General features: G+C 40.6%; 1 protein-coding gene across 1 annotated transcript; it reads right to left on the bottom strand.

Annotated features, from left to right (window-relative positions):
- Positions 1-15,534: 15,534 nt before the first annotated feature.
- On the bottom strand, positions 15,535-23,792 carry LOC113951778 (protein FAM240B-like). The gene is made up of 3 exons (XM_027653182.1): positions 23,738-23,792; positions 18,318-18,466; positions 15,535-15,833 (listed from the first exon to the last, which is right to left on the bottom strand). The coding sequence occupies exons 2-3, from the start codon at positions 18,461-18,463 to the stop codon at positions 15,701-15,703; spliced, it is 279 nt and encodes a 92-aa protein (XP_027508983.1). The 5' UTR covers positions 18,464-18,466; positions 23,738-23,792; the 3' UTR covers positions 15,535-15,700.
- Between the last annotated feature and the right edge of the window lie 650 nt (positions 23,793-24,442).

Genomic DNA, 24,442 nt, shown 5'->3' with positions numbered 1-24,442 from the left:
CATAATTATGAATGGACCATGAATTATATGCATTTTAAAGCCTTTTAACTTGATATAGTTAAACCAACTCTTGGGTAATCAATAATTATTTTATGCAGGTTAAACAAGGTCTTTTCCACTTGTACCATTTGTGCCCTCTATTTCCAATAGATGGCACTCCAATAACTTCTGTGAATGTTACCCTGTTTGAGTCTGAATTCCTGAAAAAGCCGAAGAAGAGTCTGTGCAAATAATGAAAAATTGATTTATAATTATTCTATTTTAGGCATCATACAAAAATCTTCCATGTTTATAAATTATACATTCAAGGGTGTAAACTGGTGAAATAGCAGAGGAGGAAGGGAAGGAAATTCGTGGCACTGTTTGTTTATAGAATTCTGTGGAATGTGCCATGACAATTTTATTTTGTGTTCTCTCCAGTCATCTACCAAAATTGCTACAGTCCTTGCCCAGGACTTCTGGAGTGCCTGGCATGGAGGCAGCTCTCCTGCCTGCCGTAGTCTGGTGTTTCATCCCACAAGGCAGTGGTTCTTCTGGCCCTCAGAAGAGCTCCTGCCAGTGGGAGAAAAAAGGGCAAATATAGAGTTGAAAGAGGTCAGCTTGCAGGAGCACATGAGAAGTAACTATGATGCTGGACTTGCCTAAATTCACTATAATGGTAAGATATTCTGAGCACACCGACGACGTGCTTGCCCCTAAGGCTGAGCTCACTCCAACTCCCTGGGATTCTTTGGCTGATGAATAAACCCGGGGGGAAATCCTGGCAACACTCAGTGCAGTGACAGAGCCCCATGAAATTGATAGGAACTGAGGTTTCACCTTCTAGCATTTATCTTCCCTCTATCCACAGTCATCCCTTGTGATACAGAGAACAGCAGAGCTTTGGGAAAAACCATAACTTGTCCTTAATGCTCTCTAAATCTGGTTTTGCCAAGAAAATAAATGCATGTCCTTCGCTTTACATGAAAGAAATTTGGTGAATTGGTGTGGTCATTCTGTGTGCCAAGCAAAGAAGGGGTACACACTTAAAAGACTGGGGCATCTCCTTCTGGGAAAGCTTGATCTGCCAAGCAGTGGTGTTGTTATGACTGAAAGTGTGTTGTGCTGCTGGTATTTTATGTGTTTCCCATGGACCTTTAATTTTATTCAGGATAGTCAATCTTGCACGGTGGTATTTTAGACATTCAGCCTGTCATTCTGGGCAACACTTCATCCTTTCTTCTCCTCAAAAAATGTAAATTGGAAGGTAAAATGTGTTTTTCAGTTAACTTACAGTACAGTAACAAACATCTAGCTCCATCTCTTAAGGGAGCTTGGCATGCTTAATGAAGGTTGCAACCAAAATTCCTGAAGGGTGAAAGTGGTTTTTTTTAGCTAAACTTGCTGAAATCTGGCAAGACAAAACAAGAGGTAATATTAATTAAAAAGTTTTGTCATTGAGTAGGTTTAGTTTCATGTTTGCAGTAAATGGCACAGGATTTGCCTTTACTGAAAGCTTACCTGGAACACAGAGAGCTTTACCCTATGTTAACAGAATATTTTTTGTTTTAATGGGATGTGCGACCATCAGTATGCAAAAACAATACATAAACATGCATTGTCTCATTGTGAAGAGATGTTTGTAATCACACACTAAGGAATTTTCTGAACATTAACTGCAGTGTAGAAAGGATTCCCTCTTTGCCAGCTGCTCCTTTTGTCAGATTGCTCCTTTGCCATGCCCTTCAAATCGTGTTTGCTCAGAGAACATCACTGTCTTTTTGTGTTGTCTATATTTGTGTTGATCAGTCTGTCATGCCAAGTGACAACTACACTACAGCTGGACTATGAAATATAAGTATATTTTTAGGCTTCTGGAAAAGGTATATGTCCTATGTAAGAACTGTGGAGGAAGGGCATCATTAGGGAGGAATCCTAATTGTAAATTGAACCACATAATTTCCTCCACCCAAAATTAGCAGTATAAGGTAAGAGAGGTTGAATTTCAAGAGCTGTGGCACTCTTCCCTCTGTTCCAGTTTACTTGTCCTTGATTCATCTGGAGAGAAAACAAGCATGTTAAAACAGATAATTTCCATGTACATGCAAGCATCTTTCAGCACCACGAAGGTTTGAAAACACCAGCTATTTATCATGTTACGTGTTTGCTCATTGCCTGGTCTCACAAACCAAAGCAAGGTGATCACACTTGCGAGGCAGAGGAGTGAATTTCTTGTCGTGTCTTCCTGGAGAAGGGTTCAAAGTTTTAGCTCATCCTTTGCCTCATTCTTTTCATCCCTCCTGCCATCCTAAAAGGACTAAAGTTTGGCTCCTCTGAATCATAGAATCATAGGATCATAGAATCAGCTGGGTTGGAAGGGACCTCCAAGATCATCAAGCCCAACCCTTGATCCAACCCCGCTGTGGTTCCCAGCCCATGGCACTGATGCCACATCCAGTCTCAGCTTAAAAACCTCCAGGGACAGAGAATCCACCACTTCCCTGGGCAGCCCATTCCAATGGCTGAGCACCCTCTCGGCAAAGAAATTCTTCCTAATATCCAACCTAAACCTCCCCTGGCACAGCTGAAGACTGTCCCCTCTTGTCTTGCTGATGGTTGCCTGGGAAAAGAGACCAACCCCCCCCTGGCTCCCCCCTCCTGTCAGGGAGTTGCAGAGAGTGAGGAGGTCTCCCCTGAGCCTCCTCTTCTCCAGGCTGAACAGCCCCAGCTCCCTCAGCCTCTCCTCACACCACTTGTGCTCCAGTCCCTTCCCCAGCCTCGTTGCTCTCCTCTGGACCTGCTCCAACCCCTCAATGTCCTTCCTGAGCTGAGGGCCCAGAACTGGACACAGCACTCCAGGGGTGGCCTCACCAGCGCTGAGTCCAGGGCAAGAATCACTTCCCTGGCCCTGTTGGCCACAGTGTTCCTGATCCAGGCCAGGATCCATTGGCCTTCTTGGCCACCTGGGCACACTCTGGCTCCTGTTCAGCTTCCTACCCATCCCCACTCCCAGCTCCCTTCCTGCCTGGCTGCTCTCCAGCCACTCTGTCCCAGCCCGTGGGGCTGCAGGGGGTTGTTGTGGCCAAAGTGCAGGACCCGGCCCTTGGCCTGGTTGAACCTCATCCCGTTGGAATCAGCCCAACTCTCCAGCCTGTCCAGGTCCCTCTGCAGAGCCCTCCTGCCTTCCAGCTGATCGACACTCCCCCCCAGCTTGGTGTCATCTGCAAATTTGCTGATGTGGACTCAATTCCCTCATCTAAATCATCAATAAATATATTAAACAGAACTGGGGCCAACACTGATCCCTGGGGACACCACTAGTGACCAGGTCCCAGCTGGATGCAGCTCCATTCCCCACCACTCTCTGGGCCTGGCCCTCCAGTCAGTTCCTAACCCAGCACAGGGTGCCCCTGTCCAAGCCATGGGCTGCCAGATTTTCCAGGAGTATGCTATGGGAGATGGTGCCAAAGGCTTTGCTGAAGTCCAGACAGACACATCCACAGCCTTCCCCTCATCCATCAGGGGGTCACCTGATCATAAAAGGAGATGAGGAAATAATCTGCTTGTCTCAATAAATCAGAAAAGTGGCTGATGGGACTGCAGAGACTAACCTCAACTTTTCCTTGGTGCTGCCCAAAGTGGTTTGCACAGGCTGGCTGGCTGTGGCAGCCTCAGCTGTGGCTGTAGGACTCCAGCAGATCAGTTCTGTCAGGTTTAGCTGCAGGACTTTTGGATGTTACCACCCCCACTGCCCATTTCTGCTTACCAGCTGCAGTTACTGCATTTCCCAGCCAGGATGACAGAAGGGGAATTACCTTTGTGCTGTGCTTGTCCCAGGTCAAGGGCTCACATTTTGGTGCAGAACCTTCATTCCTGACTCAAGCTGGTTCACCAAATTGTATCTGTTTGCTTAGATGGGCTGAGAGCCAGAAAACTGGTACTGACAACTAGGGTTTGCAGTGTTAAATCTGTGAAAACATCTCTGTTTCTTTTCTAAGAAACCCTAGAAAACGCCAAAAATTGGAACTTCTAACTCGTGTTGTACCAATAGAGCAGTTTTCCATCTACAGAGCATTTATTTTCAATTTTGTCAAAAAAAAAAATCATATCTGCCCAGGAATTGTAACTCTTGTCTCTTTCCTTTTACTTTGAACTTATCAAAACTCACCTAAATTTAGGTTTTAATTTGGCTATGAATAAATATGTGAAATCTTAAGAGGGCAAAATCTATATGCATAATTGCTGAAATACTTTTGCCTATCATATGCTGTATTTAATTATTGATATTTGGTACATCATTGTAAATGAATATACAGATAATATTTTGGTTATTATTGCCAAGCATTTTATGTTGTTGAAATGTATTTATACTTTTTATGACAGCCTATGTCTAAACAAAGTTAACTTTTAACAGAAAATATATCTTGCATTTGGTTGTGTTGAAGATCTAAGCTGTATAAATGTGGGTGCTACAGAAAGAAGGGTCGTGTGTTTTTTAAGATACACAGTTTTCACAAATACAATTTGGCATGAAATGTGAGGATCTTTTTTGGTTTTACTCAAAAAAGAAGTATGGTGTATGCTCTTGGAGTTCTGTATTATGATGTAACGAGATCTTTCTTTAGGGAGTAGGTAAAATAATGTCAATATATTCTCTGGCAATTGGGGAAAAATGCCAATTAAAGCATGAATTTGGTTACCTGTGCTTATCCCTAACTAACAAGGCAACAAGCTCCTGAGTTTTGGGCTCTGAACTATATTGTTTTAAACTGTTTGCTCCTGTGAGAATTGCAGAGCTGCATCTTTTAATGGTGTTTCCTCTCTTTGGAGACAAATAAATGTTGCCAGTACCCTCCTTCATAGTTTCTCTTTTAGCTCTTTCTGAATAGCTTTCTGCTTTTACTTATTCCCTTGATGCAAATTTTATTGAAATCTCAATTCCGTGTAAATTGGATCTCCAACTATCTTTTGAATTTTATCTAGAGGAAACATAAAGCTACTGAGAATGACTGTTCCTCCTTGTATTTCTCTTCATGTACTCTCAGTAACTCCATAGACAAAGAATTATTATTTTACTCACTTGTGTGGCAGCTTTGCTCCTCCAGCTGCCAGAGATATTTATGTCCTGTAGTGTGACTTGAAGGCCATTAATGCTGGACTCTCAGAATCTGCCAGTGAAGAGAGAATTTTTAAAAGTCAGGACTCCTGGCAAGTCCTGCTAATTGGATGAAAGGCTTAATCAGTGGAGATTGATTATGGCTTTGCTGGATTTTCCTTTGCTGCTAGAAGTAGTCAGAGCAAGTCTCAGACTTTTGAATCCCTGGAAAGCAAAGCTTTCCCAGTTAACCTTCAAAGCCTCTCCAGGGCTATGGCCAGAAGAGGTTGGCCAAGAGGTGGGTGCTCATCCTCAGGTCACAGGACTCATGGAATGAAAAAAGCATGGGTGTAACATGCTGTGGTTGCATGTTCACCCTCAGCATCACAAAGCTGGAAGCAGGGAGTTGTACATTTTGGATTTATGACAGGTGGGATGGAATAGCTTGGTGTGGGGGCAGTGTGTGCCACTGGTGGGGTGTGGCATTGGCCAATCTGGATGTAAAGGTCAGCACACACCTCCTCTCCACTGCAGTTCCAGTTTGACTCATGTGATGTCTCATTGTGCTCTCCCAAGGGGCCTTGTCCTGGGCAAGCCAGGTCTCCCTAACCCAGTGTAATGACCCATCCCAGAAAAAAGGGGAGGGGGGTAACCCAGGTTCTTTTCAATAATTCCCTTGGGGTGGATTAGAGTGAAACAACACTGAATAATCGATGTCTGAAAACATATATAGGTAGAGTTCATTTTAACAATTTTGTTTTAACAGGTATGTTAGCATTTTGGGTGTTGTCATGTATATCATCTATCATAGGGATGACCCCTGGGGGGAAAATGCATAAGGGAGAGAAAGGAAAGAGAGGATAAGGTTAAGGGAGAGTAAGGGAAAGAAAAGCTGAGAGTGGACAGATGTCTATAGTCACCGCCCACAGGGTCCAGCGATGACACTTGGGAGTTGCAGCTTCCATGTCTGCCAGTTGAAGTGGTGGCCTCGATCTGTTGGGGGTGAAGGAGGGAAGCCTCCACACTCAAAGAAGTTATGGTTATTATATCCATGGTTAGTGTCACAGGCCATGCCACGAGCCTCCAGCATCTCCTGGGTCTGTGCAGAGTTCCCGTGAGGGGCCTGGTAAAAGGGTTTTTCCCGCTTTTCAAGGTTGGCTTTGATGGGCCATCAGAGGTATAATGCAAAAGTCCTGCAGAAGCCTGCAGAAGTCCCTTGGCAATCTTAGAATGCATAAATCATTAGCTGTTTCAGTCTCTGACACCCAGCAGAAGTCTCACTCAGGAAAACTCTGGCTGGGTTTCTGTGGGGCCGAGGGATCACGTCGGCATCACTGTGGTTCATTTGCGATCAGTAATTTGGCTGTTCTACTTATAACCATCACTGAAAGGTCTTGCCTTGACTTCAGTTTCCATCTTCTGTTCCACTCTTGCTTGTACGTTCCTTCTGATGCCTTTAGATTCTTCTAGTTTTTTTGGTTTTTCTAATTTTTGTAAGCTTTATAAGTAGTTATATAAGTAGAAGTAGATTTTAGAAGCAGCAGCCTTTAGCCTTTAACACAGTGGTTTACACATTCCTCAACCCTTACATACCCCATTCCATGCTCTCATATCAATATCCCCTGATTTTCAGTAGAAAATGTTTAGTCTCTCTTTAAAAGTAGGCCCTTTTGTTTAAGGACATTTGTGCCTTGGCCTGAACCGCAAAAGTACAGTCAAGAACTGGGTGACCGTGTACCCTTTGTGCTCTGAAGAAGACAAAGATGATGAAGAAGTGGTCTCAAAAAGTCCCCAGCCCCAGTTCCAAGGGGGTGGGACGGGGGTGGAGCAGGGTAAAAGCTATGGGGTGGAAACACTTGAGGTTGGACAGACAATATTATAAATTGTAACACCTGTACACAGCCAGGGTGTCTTGTAATCTTATGCCTGGGCACAGATTAAATCCTTTTCTTATCTCATCCTCAATTAAATTGCTTTGGAGTTTTTTTTTCCTCAGCTCCTGAAGGCAACACTTCTGTTGTCACAGAGTTGCTTGGGAACACCGAAGGGAAAAATTTCATCGTGGGCACTGACCAGGGTTTGTCCTGTGTCCTGTGTAGGTGGTTAAATTGGGGACTGATATGAGAACAGCTAGCAGTTCTCAAGCAAATTCTGTCCCATGCCATCTCAGAGTGACAGAGAAGAGAAAATCAGGGTGCACCCAGACTTCTGTCCCCAGAGTCAGTCACAGACTGAGAGTGCTGTTGCTGCTCCTCCCAGTGACTGCAGGGTAGCTGCAATAGCTGGGGAGGGCTGTGGGAAGGGAGGCCATGAGGCAGCTTTGGCTCTTAGCCCTCCTAGCAGAGTGGCAGTTGTGAGGGCAGCTGCCCTGGATGGCCTTCTTACACAGATCTTTGTGTCTCTGGTGATGGAAGGTGAAGAAGGTGAAGAAGGTGATGGAACACACTCTGCCCTGCTCCCCAGTCACTCTCAGTGACACAGAACACAAAACAGCTCCTGTAGGAAAATGCAGAACTTGGTTCCTGATGGAGAGAGCAGAAGCTCAGCTTGCCAGTGCTGTCATGGGGACTTAAATGTCCCTTCTTTTATCTTACTCCTCTGACAGACCCCCATGCCCTGCAAAAAACCCCACCCCATAAACAACTGAAAAACAACAAAAAAAAGAACTGAAATTTTCTTCTCCAGGAGCAGTTTTATCTTGTGTTTGGAGCTGTTTGCCTGAGGCTGCTGGGGATGTGCTTTGCATTCCACTGGGGATCAGTGTTTTACATTCCCTAGCAGGATTTTCCTTTCTGATGTATTCCTCCTATGGCTGGCAAGCACCCAGGTGAAATTGTGCAGAACACCATGCGTTAAGAAAACAGGAGATCAAGCACCATAGTTGTGTTGCCTTCAGACTGGAGATGGGGCATTACAAACTGACATTTTCCTAAAATTGAGATTGGATTGCTGAAGCATTTAGGATAGTACTGCATGTAGTTATCTTTGGAACCAAACGCCTTATTTTTACCTGTAATTCCAGTCCCCCCTCTGGAAGGCTTTCATTGTTTCAGTTATATCAGATTAAATGTTGCTGCTGAAAAAACTGTGTTTCTTGCAGGCAAAATTCACATATATGTGTTTAACTTGGTTTGCATTTTAATTGGTATGTTAATCTGGAGCATCAAAAGGCATAACTGATTGCTTTTATTTCTGTTTGTTTCTAGAGATTAAAAATCGATTTCCTAAGACAAGTCTTCAAAGTACAAGTTTCTTGTTAGGAAACACATGTGTACAAATCAGGAATTGCTCTGCAGTTTAGGAGATACAGGCTGGAGATTAGGGACAGATGGCAATTACATGCCAGATCAAAACAAAGCTCCTGAAGCCTGTCACATTCATTCTGGAACTCGTGCTAGAAGGCTATATTGCTCTTGTTTCTTGCCAACGTAGAAAAAAAATATCTCTTCAAAAATCCTACAACCTAGCTGTGAATTCTTGTTCCCCACTTGCCAACAGAAATACCAGACTTTCTTAAGGCCAGCTGAGGACTGCCAGCCAGGAGAATTTGCACTCGGATGGGAACCTTTACAGCTGAGGGGCAGAGATTCCAAAGCAGAGAACACCTGAAAGAGAAGATGTCACAGATGGAAGTAGGCAGTGTACCTGCTCAAATTTTCTGGCTTTTTGTGAAAATGATGGCTCAAATCTAGCAGTATTGGGGCTAGGCAGTATTATGTTTTTCAAAACTGGCTTGCTGGGAGAAATGCTAGTCTTGTTGTCAGGCCTGGCTGTTTTCCCTTGTGATTTCAGGGAGTGTAAAAGCAATGTTCAAGTTAAACTGTAAATATAGCAGCTAAAGTAGTTGAAGATATACTTATTTCTGCATCTTTGCAGTGATACATTAACTGAGTGCTGTCAAAATCGCTGCAATAAAGCTGTAAGACACATCTGTAGCTACTTTGGGATGGTTCTCAAAAGTACCCTGAAACAAAATAAAATAAAAAACAACAACAAACAACAAAGTGGAAAAAACCCACCTCTGCTTTGGTTTTGAGATAAAGGGGATATTTTGAAGTGCATCCACTAATTAAAACAATAAAACATCCCCTGAGACAATAGTATTTTGTCTGAACGCAGTGAAATGTTACATATTAACTAATTCCATGTATTGCTCCTAATTGTCTGTAGTGGCCAAAGGTAAACAAGCTGAAATTAAAAAAAAAAATATGCAGGAATTGTCTTGACCAAGCACACGCTACAGAATTTTGATGTGGCTCCAAAGGAAGTACAGAAACTGGCCTGTAATTCAGCCCTAAAACTTTTCAAACATGTGTGCACTCTGTTAGTTTGTTGATAGACTCATTCCACACAATTGTCAGCCCTCCAGTACATATAATGGAGGGGTCATTAGTTCTGGGAAAATGGAGTATTTTTCATCACTGCTGCAGAAGTGTGTACATGTCATAAATGGAGCCTGAAGAGATTTAGTTCCAGGTTATTAAGTGTTCATTTGAGGTGGTGGATAATAACTGCTGTTTCTGATATTTTAGATTAGGTGGCCCTTATTGCTTGCAGGGCTTATTTTCAGTGACTGTTAGCCTTATTATTACAAATACATTTTTAATGACTGAGGCAGTGTCAACAAAATCAGTAAACTCATGTGCTGTCCAAAACCTGCAAAGTATTGATTCATTAGTTAGAACTTTATCATTAACTAAGCTCTAATAAGAACTCTTTTACAATGATATCCAGTAATTAATGAGACAGCATCATTATTTGAAACTTTTTACATGTAAAAATGAACAATTGTGTGGGTTTGTTCACTTATTAGAATAAATACAAAAGCATCAATACAAATGTTAAAGAATAAATTTCTCTAAGAACAGCTGTAGTGGAATCACCATCACCCTGGGGGAAAAAAAAGTATTTAGACATCAGGGCAAACACAGGTAATTTTTCAAAAGGTTTTTCTAGAATAACACTGTTGACCACTGCAGTAATGTGGTATTTTCCTTGCCTAATTAGATTCATAGCCTGTACTGCAACCTCAAACTCTGGCAATAGCAATGCAGTTGTTAAATGGAATAGCATATTAGAGGGAGAAAAATAGCACTAACTATAGCAAAATATATTTGAAAATGTAATTTCCTATTGCTTATTTGCAATGAGATGATATAGACTGAGCTTTTTGTATCAGTACTTTGCAGATATGTTTCCTTTGATTTAGGTACTAAATCTAAGAGAATCAAGAACTTTTCACTATTAATTCAGATTTTTGAACTGTTCCCTATGGCTGAACCATCAACATAGGCTGTGAAATTACAGTTCTGACCAAACAGCACCAATGTTCCGTTGAATGTGCAGTACAAGCATAGTGGAACTCTGACACAGAGGGGCTATTCTTTAAAGAATTTAAAAAATATTATCTTTCAGATTTGCTACTGAACCTTTTTACTCCCCTTTGATTCTTGTCAGATGATTATTTTTATTAGAGTAATTGTTTGAAAAAATAGCTCTCCTTGATGCTGTGGAAAAAATAGCGGCCCCTAATTGTGAGCCACTGAATTCATACCATTGTAAGTAAATCCATTGAGTCTGAACACTGGCACCAAGCACCAGGTAAAGATTAGGCCAGTAGTCTCTCACATACCAACAGACACTGGTAGGAAATTATTATTTCACTTAAGGAATGGCACTTGAGACATGTGCAGCTAATTATGGAGATAGCACATGATGACCTATTGTTAAGTTTGGCTTAATGTAAATTCTTTTTCAGCCTGTTTGTCAGAGTCTCATTTTTGGTCTGGAATTTTCCCCACAAGCTTTGTGTCCACCTTAGCTTGAAATATGTTTAAAATGCTGGCCACTAAATAACACACAGGTAAATACACACAGCTGAAAGAGTTGGTAAAAGGAAGTAGATTTTTGTATTGTCTGTCCTGACGACTGTATTTTTGTATCCAGTTTTGTGCTAAATGCACAACACCATGCAGGGATCCTGTTCTTCTCTGTAAGAAATAAATAGTGTAGTAATGCTTTTTTCATGAACAGAAGCATTCTCAGGAAGTATGAGATTTTCCATAGCCACTTTTTATTTCGTCCTCATTTATCCACAGATGCCCTTTTCAATCCACAAGTATTTTTATGTGATTTACTGTTCCCTATTCACACTGTGGCACAGTTAAATGTTGTTTATTAGGTGAGGTAGAAAACAGATCACTCATGACACAGGCAGTTTGTAATTAGGAGGAACATTTGGTCTAGAAGATTGGTCATTATCCTCATATTCCTACCATTTAACTGTAGAAGTGAACCACACACAGTTGTTTTATGGTTCCAGAAGCCAGATTTATACTAAGTTTTGTGTGGGGAGACTGTTCCAACACATGCAGCTTTGGTGAGTTGACCAAACTGTGATTAGTTGTGCATTCTAGCACATCTGCATGGCTGTCTAATTAAATTATCATTCCTGGGCTCTGTTGCATCTGCTGAGGTCCACCTTCAGACTGTATTAATGGGCTTTGATCCCACCTATTTTGTTTTGGTTGGTTTATACTTATCTACATTAGCAAGTGACTCAGCACATCACCAGCAGCTCAGTAGATGGAAGTGGCTGCTGCTGTCCTCCCTGCCTTAGGCTAAGCATGGCTCAGGGATTACATCAGACTTAATCTAATTTGGTTAGTGGGAAAAAATATCCCCATTATGCATTATTTCAGACATAATAATATACATTATTTACCTCAAAACCATCTGGAGAGCTAGTGCTTGTCTCAGTTCCTTAGAGGTTGGGGTCCTCTCGTGTGTGCCTGGAACACAGCTTTGGGTCTGGATTAGATTCCTCTGAAAGAAATCTGGTTTGCAGTGCATTAGATTGGCCCCAAACCAATATGTAATATGTGCAGACAATCAGGGGCTTAGCTTAAAAAGTGTTTCTCCTGCTCTGACTTTAAGTGCAAATTCAAATGCAGCAGCTGACAGATGTTGAGTTGCTGCATCCTAGCTATGGCTTATTGTGGGTTGCTTTTCCATTGTGTCCCAGTGAAGCCAGGCTGCAGTTTAGTGTGGTTTATAATCACTCTTTTGACTGCCTTGATTTGAATAAATCACACTTCAACAACTGGCCACACTCAGAGATAGTTTAAGAAAGCAAACCTTGCTGTTCCTCACTGGTTCCTGGGTCAGACACATCACTGCAGAGTAACTCCGGGAGTGGCTGTAGATTGTGCTCACACACAGAGAGGGTGCTCTACAGCTGACATCAGTGTGCCAGTTTAAGTGCATGATCCATGTGAGAAATATCTCTAATTAGAATTTAGAAGATGGTCAAATATAGTGAAACAAAGAACTTTATTAACAGCACGCTGGGTGCTCAGACCAAGTCAGTTTGTGCACTCAGTGTGCTGTTAATAAAGTTCTTTGTTTCACTATATTTGACCCTCTTCTAAATTCTAATTAGATATATTTCTCACAATCCACGCCTATTGCATCACATAGCACACGGTTAAAATCCCATGACCGAAATGTTAGTCACTGACCTATTCTGTACGGTTTTATTTGTTTGCTGACTTAGGAAAGTGCTGGGCTGGCTTATATGCTGATATAAGACATGGCAATGTCTTGCTAATGCAGAGTCAGGGTGGTGCTGATTATGCAGACTAATGTTCAATTCCAGTTAATTTTCTATTAAGCAAATTAATAAACTTCAAGGAAAAAAAGAATCTGGGTAAATTGGTTTCTCTACTTAAATAACTAGTCCGGTTTTCTTAATTTAGTTATGGTAATTTAAATTTTCTCTTGAGTCTTCTTTTTTTTTTTTTTTTTTAAATTCCTCCTCTCCCTGCTTTCCCCCCTTCCCCCCAACATTTTTGCATTAGAAAGGGAGAGGAACTAGGGACGAGGGGATAAAAAAGTGTTGTGTTCAGCTGAAGGGGCCTACTCCTCCAACAGCTTATACTCACTGGATATCTAGTTTTATCAATGGGGGCTGCATATATGAATGAGACAGCTTTTTTAAATATAGCAGTTAAACTGATTTCTGTTTGCTTGGGGTTTTTTATTGAGAACCAGTTTTTACATTTTCAGGCATGTCTGAAATGCCCAAGTTCGGGCTTGAGTTTCACCAACTCATTGAATAAACCAAAAGAATGAACCATTATCTGTCACCTTCCTGTCTGCCTTCAGCTTTGCAATTTGCAAGCAGCACATCTGGCTACATCTGGCTGCTAGACTTTATTATTTCTAGCACTTGATACCTTTCTAGGTCTGGTGGCATGTGCAAGTAGCCATGAAAAATGGATGAACACCCACATTTGGGAACAGGAACAACTGAAGTTCAGTACCACAGGGGTGTCAGGTTGCTGCTGTCGTGTAAAATACGTGATAGAATAGGTAAGCATGACTAATGCACAAAAAACTCACAAAGAAACTCACAAAGAGCTGGTTTTTTGCCAAGTATGGGAGCATTTTAGTCTTTCACACTTGTGACACACACTCTGTGCTGTCAGAAACCCATTCACAGCTGAAATAGGTTCTGTGTGCTTGTGAATGCAAACAACACTCCTCGGGTGTGTAGTCGGTTTGGTGCCGACTGCTTGTAGTGGAAATGATTTCACATATCCCTGGACCTGCTCAGAGCTCCTTACAGAAAAAGTATTCCTCGGAGACTTAAGGTTGTTTTTAGGTAATCACTGGGGAGTGCTGAAAATCGCTCTGTGAGAATTGCATCTACTTGTGTGGTCTTCCTCACGTACCTTATGTAACCTCATCAGCAGTCAGATACACTGTCATAGAGGTGCAACAATTAAAAATAATTTAAAAAATAAAATATTTTATATTTTAATAAAAATATTAAAATAATTAAAAACATCGAGATTAAGTGCAAAAGAACCACATATGCTCATTGAGACAGCTTTTCTTGGCTCTTCTCTTGCCACATTGACATAGAGTAGGGGTAAGCTGCACTGATATGAGATGTATTACAACCCCATAAAACAGTGGGTAAGTAGAACCAGTAGATCTGGTTTTCAGAAGTGGAGAATCTGACATCTCTCCATTTCAATGGCCCTGTCTATGTCCTTTAGCTACTGCTACAGTAAGTTAAACTGCTAAATTTTTTTATGTAAGGGGCAGCTGGTTCAGGTCATGTTTGATCTACCTCACCAAAGGAAATGTTTCACTCCGGTGTCACGGTTTAGGAATAGTATTCCTCAATTTAGTACCTCCACTAAAAAGAAAACCAGGAGCTGCTCCTCTCCCCTCATCTGTGAGAGAGACAAAAGGCAGAGATTTGGGGTTGAGATAAGAACAATTTGCTGGAAACAGCAGTGAGATAAGAAAACCAAAGAGTGGACAGCAACCATATTAAAAAGAAAAGTATTCAAAAAGAGGGTGATCTACATAACAAAAAAGCTCAGGACCAACACTACTGGTGTGACACAATGAACATGATGAGTTCCCCACCCCAACCACTCCATAGCCACACTTGCTCCCGACTGGAAACCACAGTCCACCACCTCCTCCGAAGCCAGAATTCCTGATTTCTGCCCCCCTGCCAAAATCTATCCCCCCCCTCCCTCACTCCCTGTGATTTGAGGTGGCACAAAATAACCAAGATACTCCACGAGGCTCCAGGCTCTGCCCCTCGTTGCTGCTACCAAAAATGAACTCTGTCCTGGCCAAATCCAGGGTATTAGGTTACAGGAAAGAACTCTTTAGAGAATAGTGGGAAATAAATGAATAAAGAAGAAAAAGACCAGTCTGTAAAGGCAAAAGTAACTACAACTTTATTATTTTTCAGAGCTGTTTTTCTAATAGAAGATAGCCACTGAAAGAAACAATTACTTTTTTCCTTTTGGTCAGTTTTTATGAAAAGAAGCTGATATTACAACCCTTCCAGTTTTAAATAACAGAATAATATTTTATAAGTTTTTAATTTTTCATGTTATAACAATATTTTTGTGAAACCTTGTGTTTTCTGTGGCAGAAAGTGGCAACATTTTATAAAACTTCCCTTCCCTTCCCTTCCCTTCCCTTCCCTTCCCTTCCCTTCCCTTCCCTTCCCTTCCCTTCCCTTCCCTTCCCTTCTCTTTTTCTGATTCCATTAAAGAAGAAATTTCTCCTCCTGTCCAGCTTATCAAGCTAATCCTTAACTCTCTTCACTGTAGCTCATCAAGACAGACAGAACATCTTATATCTACATTAAGCCGGGCTCTGTGAGCTTGCACATGGAAATGTGCAATTTTGCATGCAGCTGTCTGAATGTATTATCCCTATTTAAAAAGGCTGCCCTCTTTCCTGGCAATACGTTGTTGTCACTTGGAAATGCAGTTACATAAGATAGTCCCGGGTTCCTAATGCATCACAGTAATAATGGAGAATGGAGAATCATGGAGAATCAGAGTTGTCTGCTTCTCATCTATCTCTTTGTGCCTTTTCCTTTTTTTTTCTTTTTTCTTTCCTTTTTTTTTTTTTTTTTTTTTTTGAGGTTTTTGTACCGTGGCATTATTCTCGCGCTGAATTTCAGCAGCTGTAACAAGCAGTCTGGAAAAGGGCCAGATTCTGACCTTTTGCTAGCTGGGCAGTGTGACTGCCAGGTTATAGGTGTGTGCAGAAGGTCAGAGTTGGGCCCAATTCTTGCTTAATTTAAGCGACAGTTTTGTCTGGTGAGGGCAGAGCCTCGATGGACAGCGGTGTCCCTTGTTCCCCCCGTGTTTTCGTCTGTGCCTGGACCTGCCGCGCTCTCCTCTCCAGCCGCAGAGCCCATTCCTGGCGGAGCCTGCAAAGAGAGCACAAAGTGCACAAGTGCTCAGCAATTACTCAGCCAAAGCCTTCAAATGGAGCCCGGGCTTTTCAGCAGGTTCGAGGCTTTCCTCTTTCATCACCAGAGCACTTGTCCTGTATTTATTTACCAATTACACATCTCTCCAGCTTTGCTAGATTGGGAATGCAGGGGAGAAAGGGATAGTGCTGATGCTATCAGTGGTTGGCATTGCTGGATTCCGAATGAGTCAAACAACTGCTGAAATACTGTCACTGTGAAGAACTGCTTTTTCTCTCTGGGGTATTCTCAAAGCCACACAGAAGTATTGCCTATGTAGTAAGGTCATTCAATGTGTCAATTAAAAAATACCATTTTTTTCCCCCACCCTCCCCCGGTTTACTGCAAAATGCTGTGGAGAAGAGCAAGCAGAACTTAAAATATGTCCTTTGGGTTAGGAAAAATCCCCAACCTCTTCAGAACCTGTATGTTTTTAACGAGAGGTGTTGATGTCACATGCAAGAGGAGCTACATAGCTTCAAGACACTATTATAGCACAAACAGAAGAGAAAATCTCTAAGGACCACTGCAAGATATTTTTGTCTGGCTTGTTTTCTGAAGGAAATGTTGTTTTGAAATACCTGACCCGGCAATGTTATAAGATTAGATATCATATGGTAATGCCAAACGCATCATTGAATATATATGGCTTTTTATATTACCTTTGGTGTGATGAAAAGAACAGCAGCCAATGATTTAATCTGAGAATAATTCAGCAGTATTTGGTTCACATGGATGCTTCTGTTATCTTGGCTTCTGAGTTTGATTTTAGATTGTGTTTTAAACTACTACCTAGTCTTCACTATTCTTTTGTGCACATAATTAAGCCCCCAAAAGAGGAGCAGTTAGTTAGGAAAAATTTGCCATTGAAAATTGCAATGTTTCTTATCAGCCAGTGTCCTAAATGTCACAAAGGGAGCACTTGCCTTTCCTTAAAACTGTGTAGTTTTCCCAGGTGCCACTTCCCTGAGGTAGTGGACCTCTAGGTTTTGCAATGAAATGAAAGGATCTTTTTCCCAAAATAGATTGTTCACAAAAACACTTTGTGAACAATCTGAGCTTTGACTAAGTGACCTTGAAGGAACTTGCTTGGGTCTCTTTCTGTTGTGACCAGTCAGTTAAGACATATTGAATATATATGTTAAGACACATTCAAAGTTCTCTTGCTGCATTTTTTTTTTCTCTTCAGAGAAGATTTTTATAAAAGCTTTTAACATTTTTTAGCTCTGTGAAGTCAGAGATATCATCTACACCACTAATTACAATTTGTTTGCACAGTCTTCTTGTGGTAGTTTTTTTGTGATCTAGAGTTGACAAAGCTTCCAGTGAAGCTGAACATCTCCCTGGGTTTTATCACACATGTTTTCTCTCCAACAACTTTGGGATTTTATTTAGGGAATATTACTCACTAGATGGAGCAGGATACTGAAAGCAGGATTGTCTGCCTCTGACTTTATTGGGACACAAGGTCTGCCCAGATCTTGATTTCCAAGTTTTAAGTGATGACAGTAGCTTTCTGCTTGGACACTAGGGTCAAAGTACTGGGAATTTTTTTAAAAGAAACAGCCCTTAAGGTAGCACATTCCAATTTGTTAAGTGTAATTAGTTTATTTGAATGCCACAGTTTTGAGGAAAGTATATGCAGTAACATTTTTGTTAACTTCAGGAGGAAAGCACAAAAGAAAACCACCAGAGACATGGAATTTCTCATCCTCTGTCTCTGGTCATTATTAGTCAGGGAATTCACTTCCTGTGCAGGAGACCCTGATTCAAACTCCTGAATTGCAACAAGCTGAACAAATATTTGAAACAGTCTACCCCACTTGTGCAGGGTACCTGTACCACAGCCACAGCTCTTTTTAGGGAGTCCCATTATTTCATGCTGTTTTGTAAAAAACCAAACCAAACCCAACCAACCTAAAAAAACCCCCACAAAACAAAAAAGGAAAAAAACCCCAACACAACAGAAACCCCCATCATTTTCCCCACTGAACTGGAAAATCTTGTTGTGTCATTTCTATCTTTGGGCTTGTGAAGGGCTGATAAACATGACAAAGACGCTATTTTTTTTTTATGCTACTGATTAAAGCGGGCGGTTGTCCCTTTAATGTAATATTATTTTATTTATTTGCATGGCAGTATCAGTTCCAGGTAAAACTCCTGATATTTTCTGGCTGTCACAAGCCATGATGCCAAAGTGCTTTATATTTTTCGTGGCTGTGCTCCAAGGCCTTTGAAGAATACCCATGAGGTTTAAGGGTGAGGGGTTGTCTGAGTTTCCATGCAGAAGAGCCACAGTAACACGAGACAAGCAGCTGCGAGAGGAGGAGTGCCAAAGACCCAGAACACAATCTGTGCTATGAATAAAGCAGCACAATAACAGGTTACCTCATTTTAAAGCACATGATGACAAGTCTTGTGCGAAAGAAAAAAATTACTTACTTGTTCAGGGCACTTTTGCTTAACCTGGACTCTTCGGCTTCTTGCTGCTTGGTTTGCTCTTGGATGACCTTTTCCCAGAAGTTCTTCAGCCCTTCTGCATCCTGACCACCCATCTTGTGGTGTCTGAAGTTGGTGTGCTTGCTCATTTTCTGAAAAGCAATTTGGAGGTCAGGGCAGTCAGAAGCCTGACCTGAGGCAGGTGCTACCTTGCTCGGCCCTCTCAAAATTTCCTTCTTACCAAGTGCTATTAAAATAAAGTATGTCACCTAAAAGAATAGGTGACTGATGCTTACTTTGCCTTGAACCAAAATATAAGACATTGAAACAGGCCTTGGGTGACAGTTAAATGGTACAATTTATATTTTTGTTGCTGAGTAATGACTACATGTGGCAGAAATCACTGAAATATTGCGAGTGCCTCAGTATATGTGAGATTTTAAGTGATTTTGGGATAAATGCTTTCAAATATAGTGCCATTGTCACTGAAGTTTAGATTAGGTGTGAAGGGCTTTCTTTTTTTCTATCTCCTATAGTTTTAAAACAGATGGTTTTATCCAAGGGAAATGCTTTGATCTTAAATGATTCCTTTCACTGCTCCAAATGATGCCTTGCCCAAAACATGCAGAGGAATTATGAATCTAAAGTTGAAGCACACAGAGTGCAAAGCTCTGGGGAACCTCCTATAGCCTTGGTCTTTATTTTATCAAAATTCAGTCTTAAATACTACTAAACGTAGACCTTCTTAAAATACAAGCATGAGTTTCAATAAATGAGAAAAAGGACAGAAACTAAGTGAATTTGTCCTTGCTAAATGCCTGTTATTCAAACATGAAGGGTTTTAAAATTCTCATCCTCATACTCCAGAGCTCCCTATGACTAGATCAGCACTTAGTTCGAGAGCTACCCTCGAAAAAGAAATCCCTTTTTTTTCCTTGTGTTCATCTGTATTCTGCCATCATTTGATGCTTTTTCCAGCACTCCACTCTGTCCTGCTGATGAATTAATGCCTCACAGACCCTGGTATGTACTTGTGAATCTTCTTCACAGACAGTGTCATACTTTATGAGCTATCCTTGATAAGCACTAGAAAGACTATGCTAATGTAGACCAATCTAAGGAAACCTTTGCTTTGTACAATGCCTTGAGTGGGAGATCAGAGGAAAAGGAAAGGACAGTCAGTGTAAGGCAATTAAAGCAGACTCGTGTAAGGTCTTATTAAAAGGGCACATAAGTAAGTTCTTGCCATCTTCCTAGACTGAATATTTTAGACTTGCCATAGTTTTCACAAATCTGATTTTTAGAAAGATCAGTGATAACAAATAATTTTCCCAAGCTTGGTGCTAAGGCTGACTGGTGTGAAAGAAGTGCCTAACAAGAAGAAAAACCTCTTCCATATGCAGCATTTTTCCACTGAGAAGTCCAGTTTCTTAAAGAGCAGCACAGTCCAGCTGGAGTGGTAAGTGTGAACTGGTTAGTCCACGTAATATAATCTCCTATGTGATGGAATATTTTGAGAGGTTTGGATTCTGGTCCTGCAATGTCACCGAAACAACCAGGTGTTCTCCGAGAAAAGTAGCATTTTTTCTGGTGTTTTCCCTTGCTGTGGCCTGGGGATGCCGAGGATGTAACACAGTGGGATACAGGACAAATTGTTACATTAGTATTGGTGCAGCAGTTCCACTAAAAACCTTTTGCTGTGCTTGCCATGTTTATTGATGAATACGGTCTAAATGGCAGTATGGGTAATCTTAACGATCTTTCATCTCACTCTGAGGTCCCAAAATAATGGTGTTATTTCAGGCTTCATCTTGTAAAAAGGTATGAGTGTCACAGATGCACTGGGACAAGCCCTACCTGTGTCTGAGTTCTATAAGCTTCAAGCAGTGCTAAAATAAATGCTCTGGTAATAGCTTGTTACAGCAAGCGATGGAATCTGATTATTTCATCATTCTTAGATCAGCAGGTCACCTGGGTCTTTGCACCATTTAAAAGCTCTTCTATCAGCAGCAGCTGCCCACTTGACACTCTGCAGATAATTATCCCATTGCCTCAGAAGCCAAGTGCAAGTTGCTGACAAACTGTCTGAGTCAGTTTGCCCTCCAAACCCTATTATACTTTGCCTCATGTAAGAATCTGCCATAACACATTAACCTTTCATTAGATATTAAATTTTTACAATTATTAAACTTCTAGTAGATGTTCTTCAAGTGGTACAAAGAAGGTCCACGGTCTTTATCCGAGGTCTAAATTTGTTAGATTTTTGAGAGGGTGCATGAAGGTCTTGGTTGGTCCACCCAGAGGAACAAGGTGTGATCAGACAGGTGCCCAAAAATAGAAGTAACTTCAGCAAACGTTGGCCTGGTATGTCTGTGGGGACTTTTTACAAGCCAAGAATCTTTGACTTGGTAATAGTTCCTAGGAATGTCAGTGAGAGGGAATATTTCATGTGGTGTTGCCATGGTCCTTGCTGAGACAGATTCCTGATGTGAAACTTTTGAATACAGCTCTGTCTGGCACGACTGACCAGCATCTCTCATGCTATCATGTGTGAAAGCATCCTTTCTTTAAGCCTGGCCTTGCAACATCCATGTGTGGACATCAGGGTTCGTGTGCACTGTGTAATACCTTCTGGTTTTATTTCTGATTAGAAGATTCTACTTAGGAGTTTGGTTTGGATTTCCCAGTAATTCTATAGGTTTGGTGGTTTTTTTGTATCAAAAAATCCCTTATTATTGCTCTACAAAACATGTTTTGTTGATGTGTGATTTTCTTCTTTTTTTTCAGATGTCCCAGTAATATAAATTGGACTTACACTGACAGTTGGACTTAATTCCATCAAACCTGTTCTGGATTCCTTCAACCAGATACCTCAGGGTTCAGAAACTGGCAGGACAGCTAGATTTTCTCTGTAAGTAAAAACCACACTTTCTTACAACCACTTGGCCAGTTTTGTCTGGGTGAAAAGTGAGCAAGGTAAAGAGGTTCTTTATCATCCTTATTTTCATTTTGAATTGCCAGGTATCATTCCAGACACATTCAAGGAAAGTTGGGGAAGTGTCTTTCTGAATTCTAATCGCAGGTGGTTTTAACATTCTTATCCACTGATATGAATGTAAAATAAGCAACAGAAACACTTCCATGCATTCAAAATTATTCATTCAGAAGGTATGGACTGAAAATTTATGTTATAATACATTCTACAGTATGTTTCCTATGAAGGGCTACTAAGATGTGCATAACAGTGGTGCAAGATAGAGTCCCTTATTAAATCTTCAGCTAAGGTAGTTACGGAAGGAACTGTTTTGCAGTCCTACCTGTCCATTTGAAGTGTAGTTGGTGGCTTTTTTAGGGAGTCAACAACATTTAAGGAAAGGTAAAATGAGATCTTGGTTAAGGTGGCTTATGTATTTGGTAGTTCTGAAACTCAACTGTCAAAAATACGTGCATCTGTTTACAAAAGAATTTTTTACAGCATTCATAATTTTTGGGACCTAATTTATATGCTAACAAGTTATTAATTTATGGAGAATGTCCATGAGAAGAAGTAATTAAAGAAAAAAATTAATGGCACATGAAAGAAAAATCTCCTACATTTAGAAGCAAACCATAAATCGTGTGGCAGCGCAGCAATCTGTAAAACAGCCAATCAGTCATGAATCAAATATAACATCTACAGATAGTACCTTAGTTTAAACTCTTTGAGCTCCTGTCCCAGAGCACGTGGGAATGAGGATCAAAATGTGAATTGTGAGCAGATCTCTCCAGTGCAAGGGAGAGGAAATTCTAAAATTTTGCTTCAAGGTGTGAGTTATCACATGCACAACTTTTATTAATTGGCAAAACACTAGTATAGAAACAGCCAGGAGTACAATCATCTCTCATTGAACCTGATCTGCAATATGAATGTGCTTTGTTAAATCAGTAAATTTCCAAATATTCTGGTCTCAGTCCCTACCTGGTCTGCATATTTTGAATTGTTGTAATCTCAGACAACCTCCACTGAGGTACAAAAAGGACTTTTAAAAAATATCCAATGCAAGTCATTTTCCTTCTGCACACTTTGTAATTACTATTTTGGACTCTTTCTGGAGGAATTTTGAGAATCAGAAGTGGCTCTTGATGTTTGGAATAGAATTGCTGTTTTTAGTTACCTTTATATATGAAATAAGCAAACAAAAGAAGAAAATCTTTTCCAAAGCCTCAGAAGGCATTTTTTTACCCTTTTTCTGTCTTTCTATTTAATATGTGTCTTAAGATAGCCATTGTCTTAAAAACTCACGATGAGATTCTCTGAAAAACTTTTTCCTTTTAGTGAAATTCAGTACACTTACTTTTTAATGCATCCAGTAAACCTGTTAACCGAACAGAGTTTGGAGAAAATGTCAAAATATTTTTTAATCTAAACCACGCATAACTTAAAAGATTAATTTTTTTTTGGCCAATAAAAACAAAACAACCTTATGCTTTTTGTCTTACTGGAAAACATTTTAACTGGCAACATGAACAAATGTTTGAACATTTCCAAGGTTTATTTTCAAAACCTTTTGAAAGAGAAAGACTTTTTATTTTCAAATTCTTTTGAAAGGCAAATAGTTTAACAAGAATGATTATTTTTTTTAAACATCTTAAAAAATATTTCTTTTCTAAAAGTTTGAGTGAAATAGGTCTACTTTTACCTCTTGCAATGGATTTGGGTATTCAGCCAATTTTAATGTGTAATGCAAGCATGTTGCTGAAAGAATTTCCTCAGTCACTTCAGAGGTTTTTGAAGATCATTGTAAACAATGGAAAGATTATCTTTGACTTCAACTAGACTCAGTCCCTTGGGTCGTATCATGACCATGAGCTATCTTATTTTTGTCAGAACACTAATTAATGTCCTATTCCTTTTACCCTTCACCAGGGCTTGTTTGCCTAAGCATAGAATGCTTTCCAGCATTACATAAATATTATAGTACACTGCATGAGTTCAAAGCATTTAAAAAAAAAAAGAAGCTTAATGTTCTAAAAAGTTTTAAACTGCACTTATAGAATGCATGGTTTGGATGAGTATCCCCTTACATATTCCTTTTATGATGGTTTCCCTGTCCCCTGAATTATGCATAATACAGAAGTTCTAGTAATACCAAAAAAGATAGTGACAAATAACAGGTTAATAACTGAAGTTACAGTTAGAGTAAAAGAGGCAGGATACCTCTTACGTTTTATAATCACACAGGATCAGATTATTTTCCACAAAATTATATTGTAATATACAGAATTCAAGGTCATGGAGGGAACAAGAAGAAAACCTTGTTCAAATTCTTAACTAAACAAAATGTAAAATAAATGTATATCCGTGTATTTCTAGGCATGTTTGATATTTAAGACAGGAAGAGAAAATATTATTTTGGCCAAAATACAAGAATATAAATGCTTACTTTGATTGTATAGTAGCTTCCTCTTCTGTCAAAGTATGGTTTTCTTGAGTGATTACTGAATCATGGCAGTTTTACCTCTGGGTTCCCCTTTTCAAGAGAACTCCAACTGCCAGGAATAACTGAAATCTGCTCACCCGTCACTCATTTTTATTTGTGAGTGATGACATCTGCTATTATGGGTTAGTTTAATGGCAGGGGGAAAAAGGAACCCCAAACCCACAGTCCCATTTTGCGAAGTCTGCGACGCACCGAGCGGAATAACCAGACACTTACAGGGCACAAACTCTGGATGCCACATTTGATCTGTGCTATAAATTTTAGCAGGTGCCACTGATGTCATAACTTGGCTCTGGAGGAACAACTTACTCTTTGACAAGCCCAGATCACTGGGGCATAACATCCATAGGACTCGCAGGAATTCAGCGCCGTCCGCTCCAAGAGAAAGGATGGATCTGAAAAGAACATGTCGGATAACACAGCTCGTCTCAGGATTGTGCCACTGAGTGACTGGCAGATAAACAGATTTCTTTTTCACCCCTTTTGAAGTGCTGGTCTGTAAGAGCACCTGGTGGGCCACAGGACAGGATTCCAGCTAAGCTGTTAATACACTGAATAGTGCAGGAGTCTGAACGTAGCGAGCTGCGAGCTGAAACACAGTATATATATAATTTGTTCTAGAATTTAGCACTCCCACTTCTTGGACAG

This window comes from Corapipo altera, unplaced genomic scaffold, assembly GCF_003945725.1.
Source record: "Corapipo altera isolate COAL_440 unplaced genomic scaffold, ASM394572v1 61305, whole genome shotgun sequence".
In the NCBI taxonomy this organism is placed as follows: domain Eukaryota; kingdom Metazoa; phylum Chordata; class Aves; order Passeriformes; family Pipridae; genus Corapipo; species Corapipo altera.
This window is presented reverse-complemented; position numbering and strand designations above follow the sequence as displayed.

Excerpts from the sequence above, each read along its gene's own strand:
- LOC113951778 (XM_027653182.1), bottom strand. The coding sequence starts at position 18,463 with ATGAGCAAGCACACCAACTTCAGACACCACAAGATGGGTGGTCAGGAT. Across the intron at positions 15,834-18,317 it reads AGCAAAAGTGCCCTGAACAA|GCTCCGCCAGGAATGGGCTC; the intron begins GTAAGTAATTTT and ends CTCTCTTTGCAG.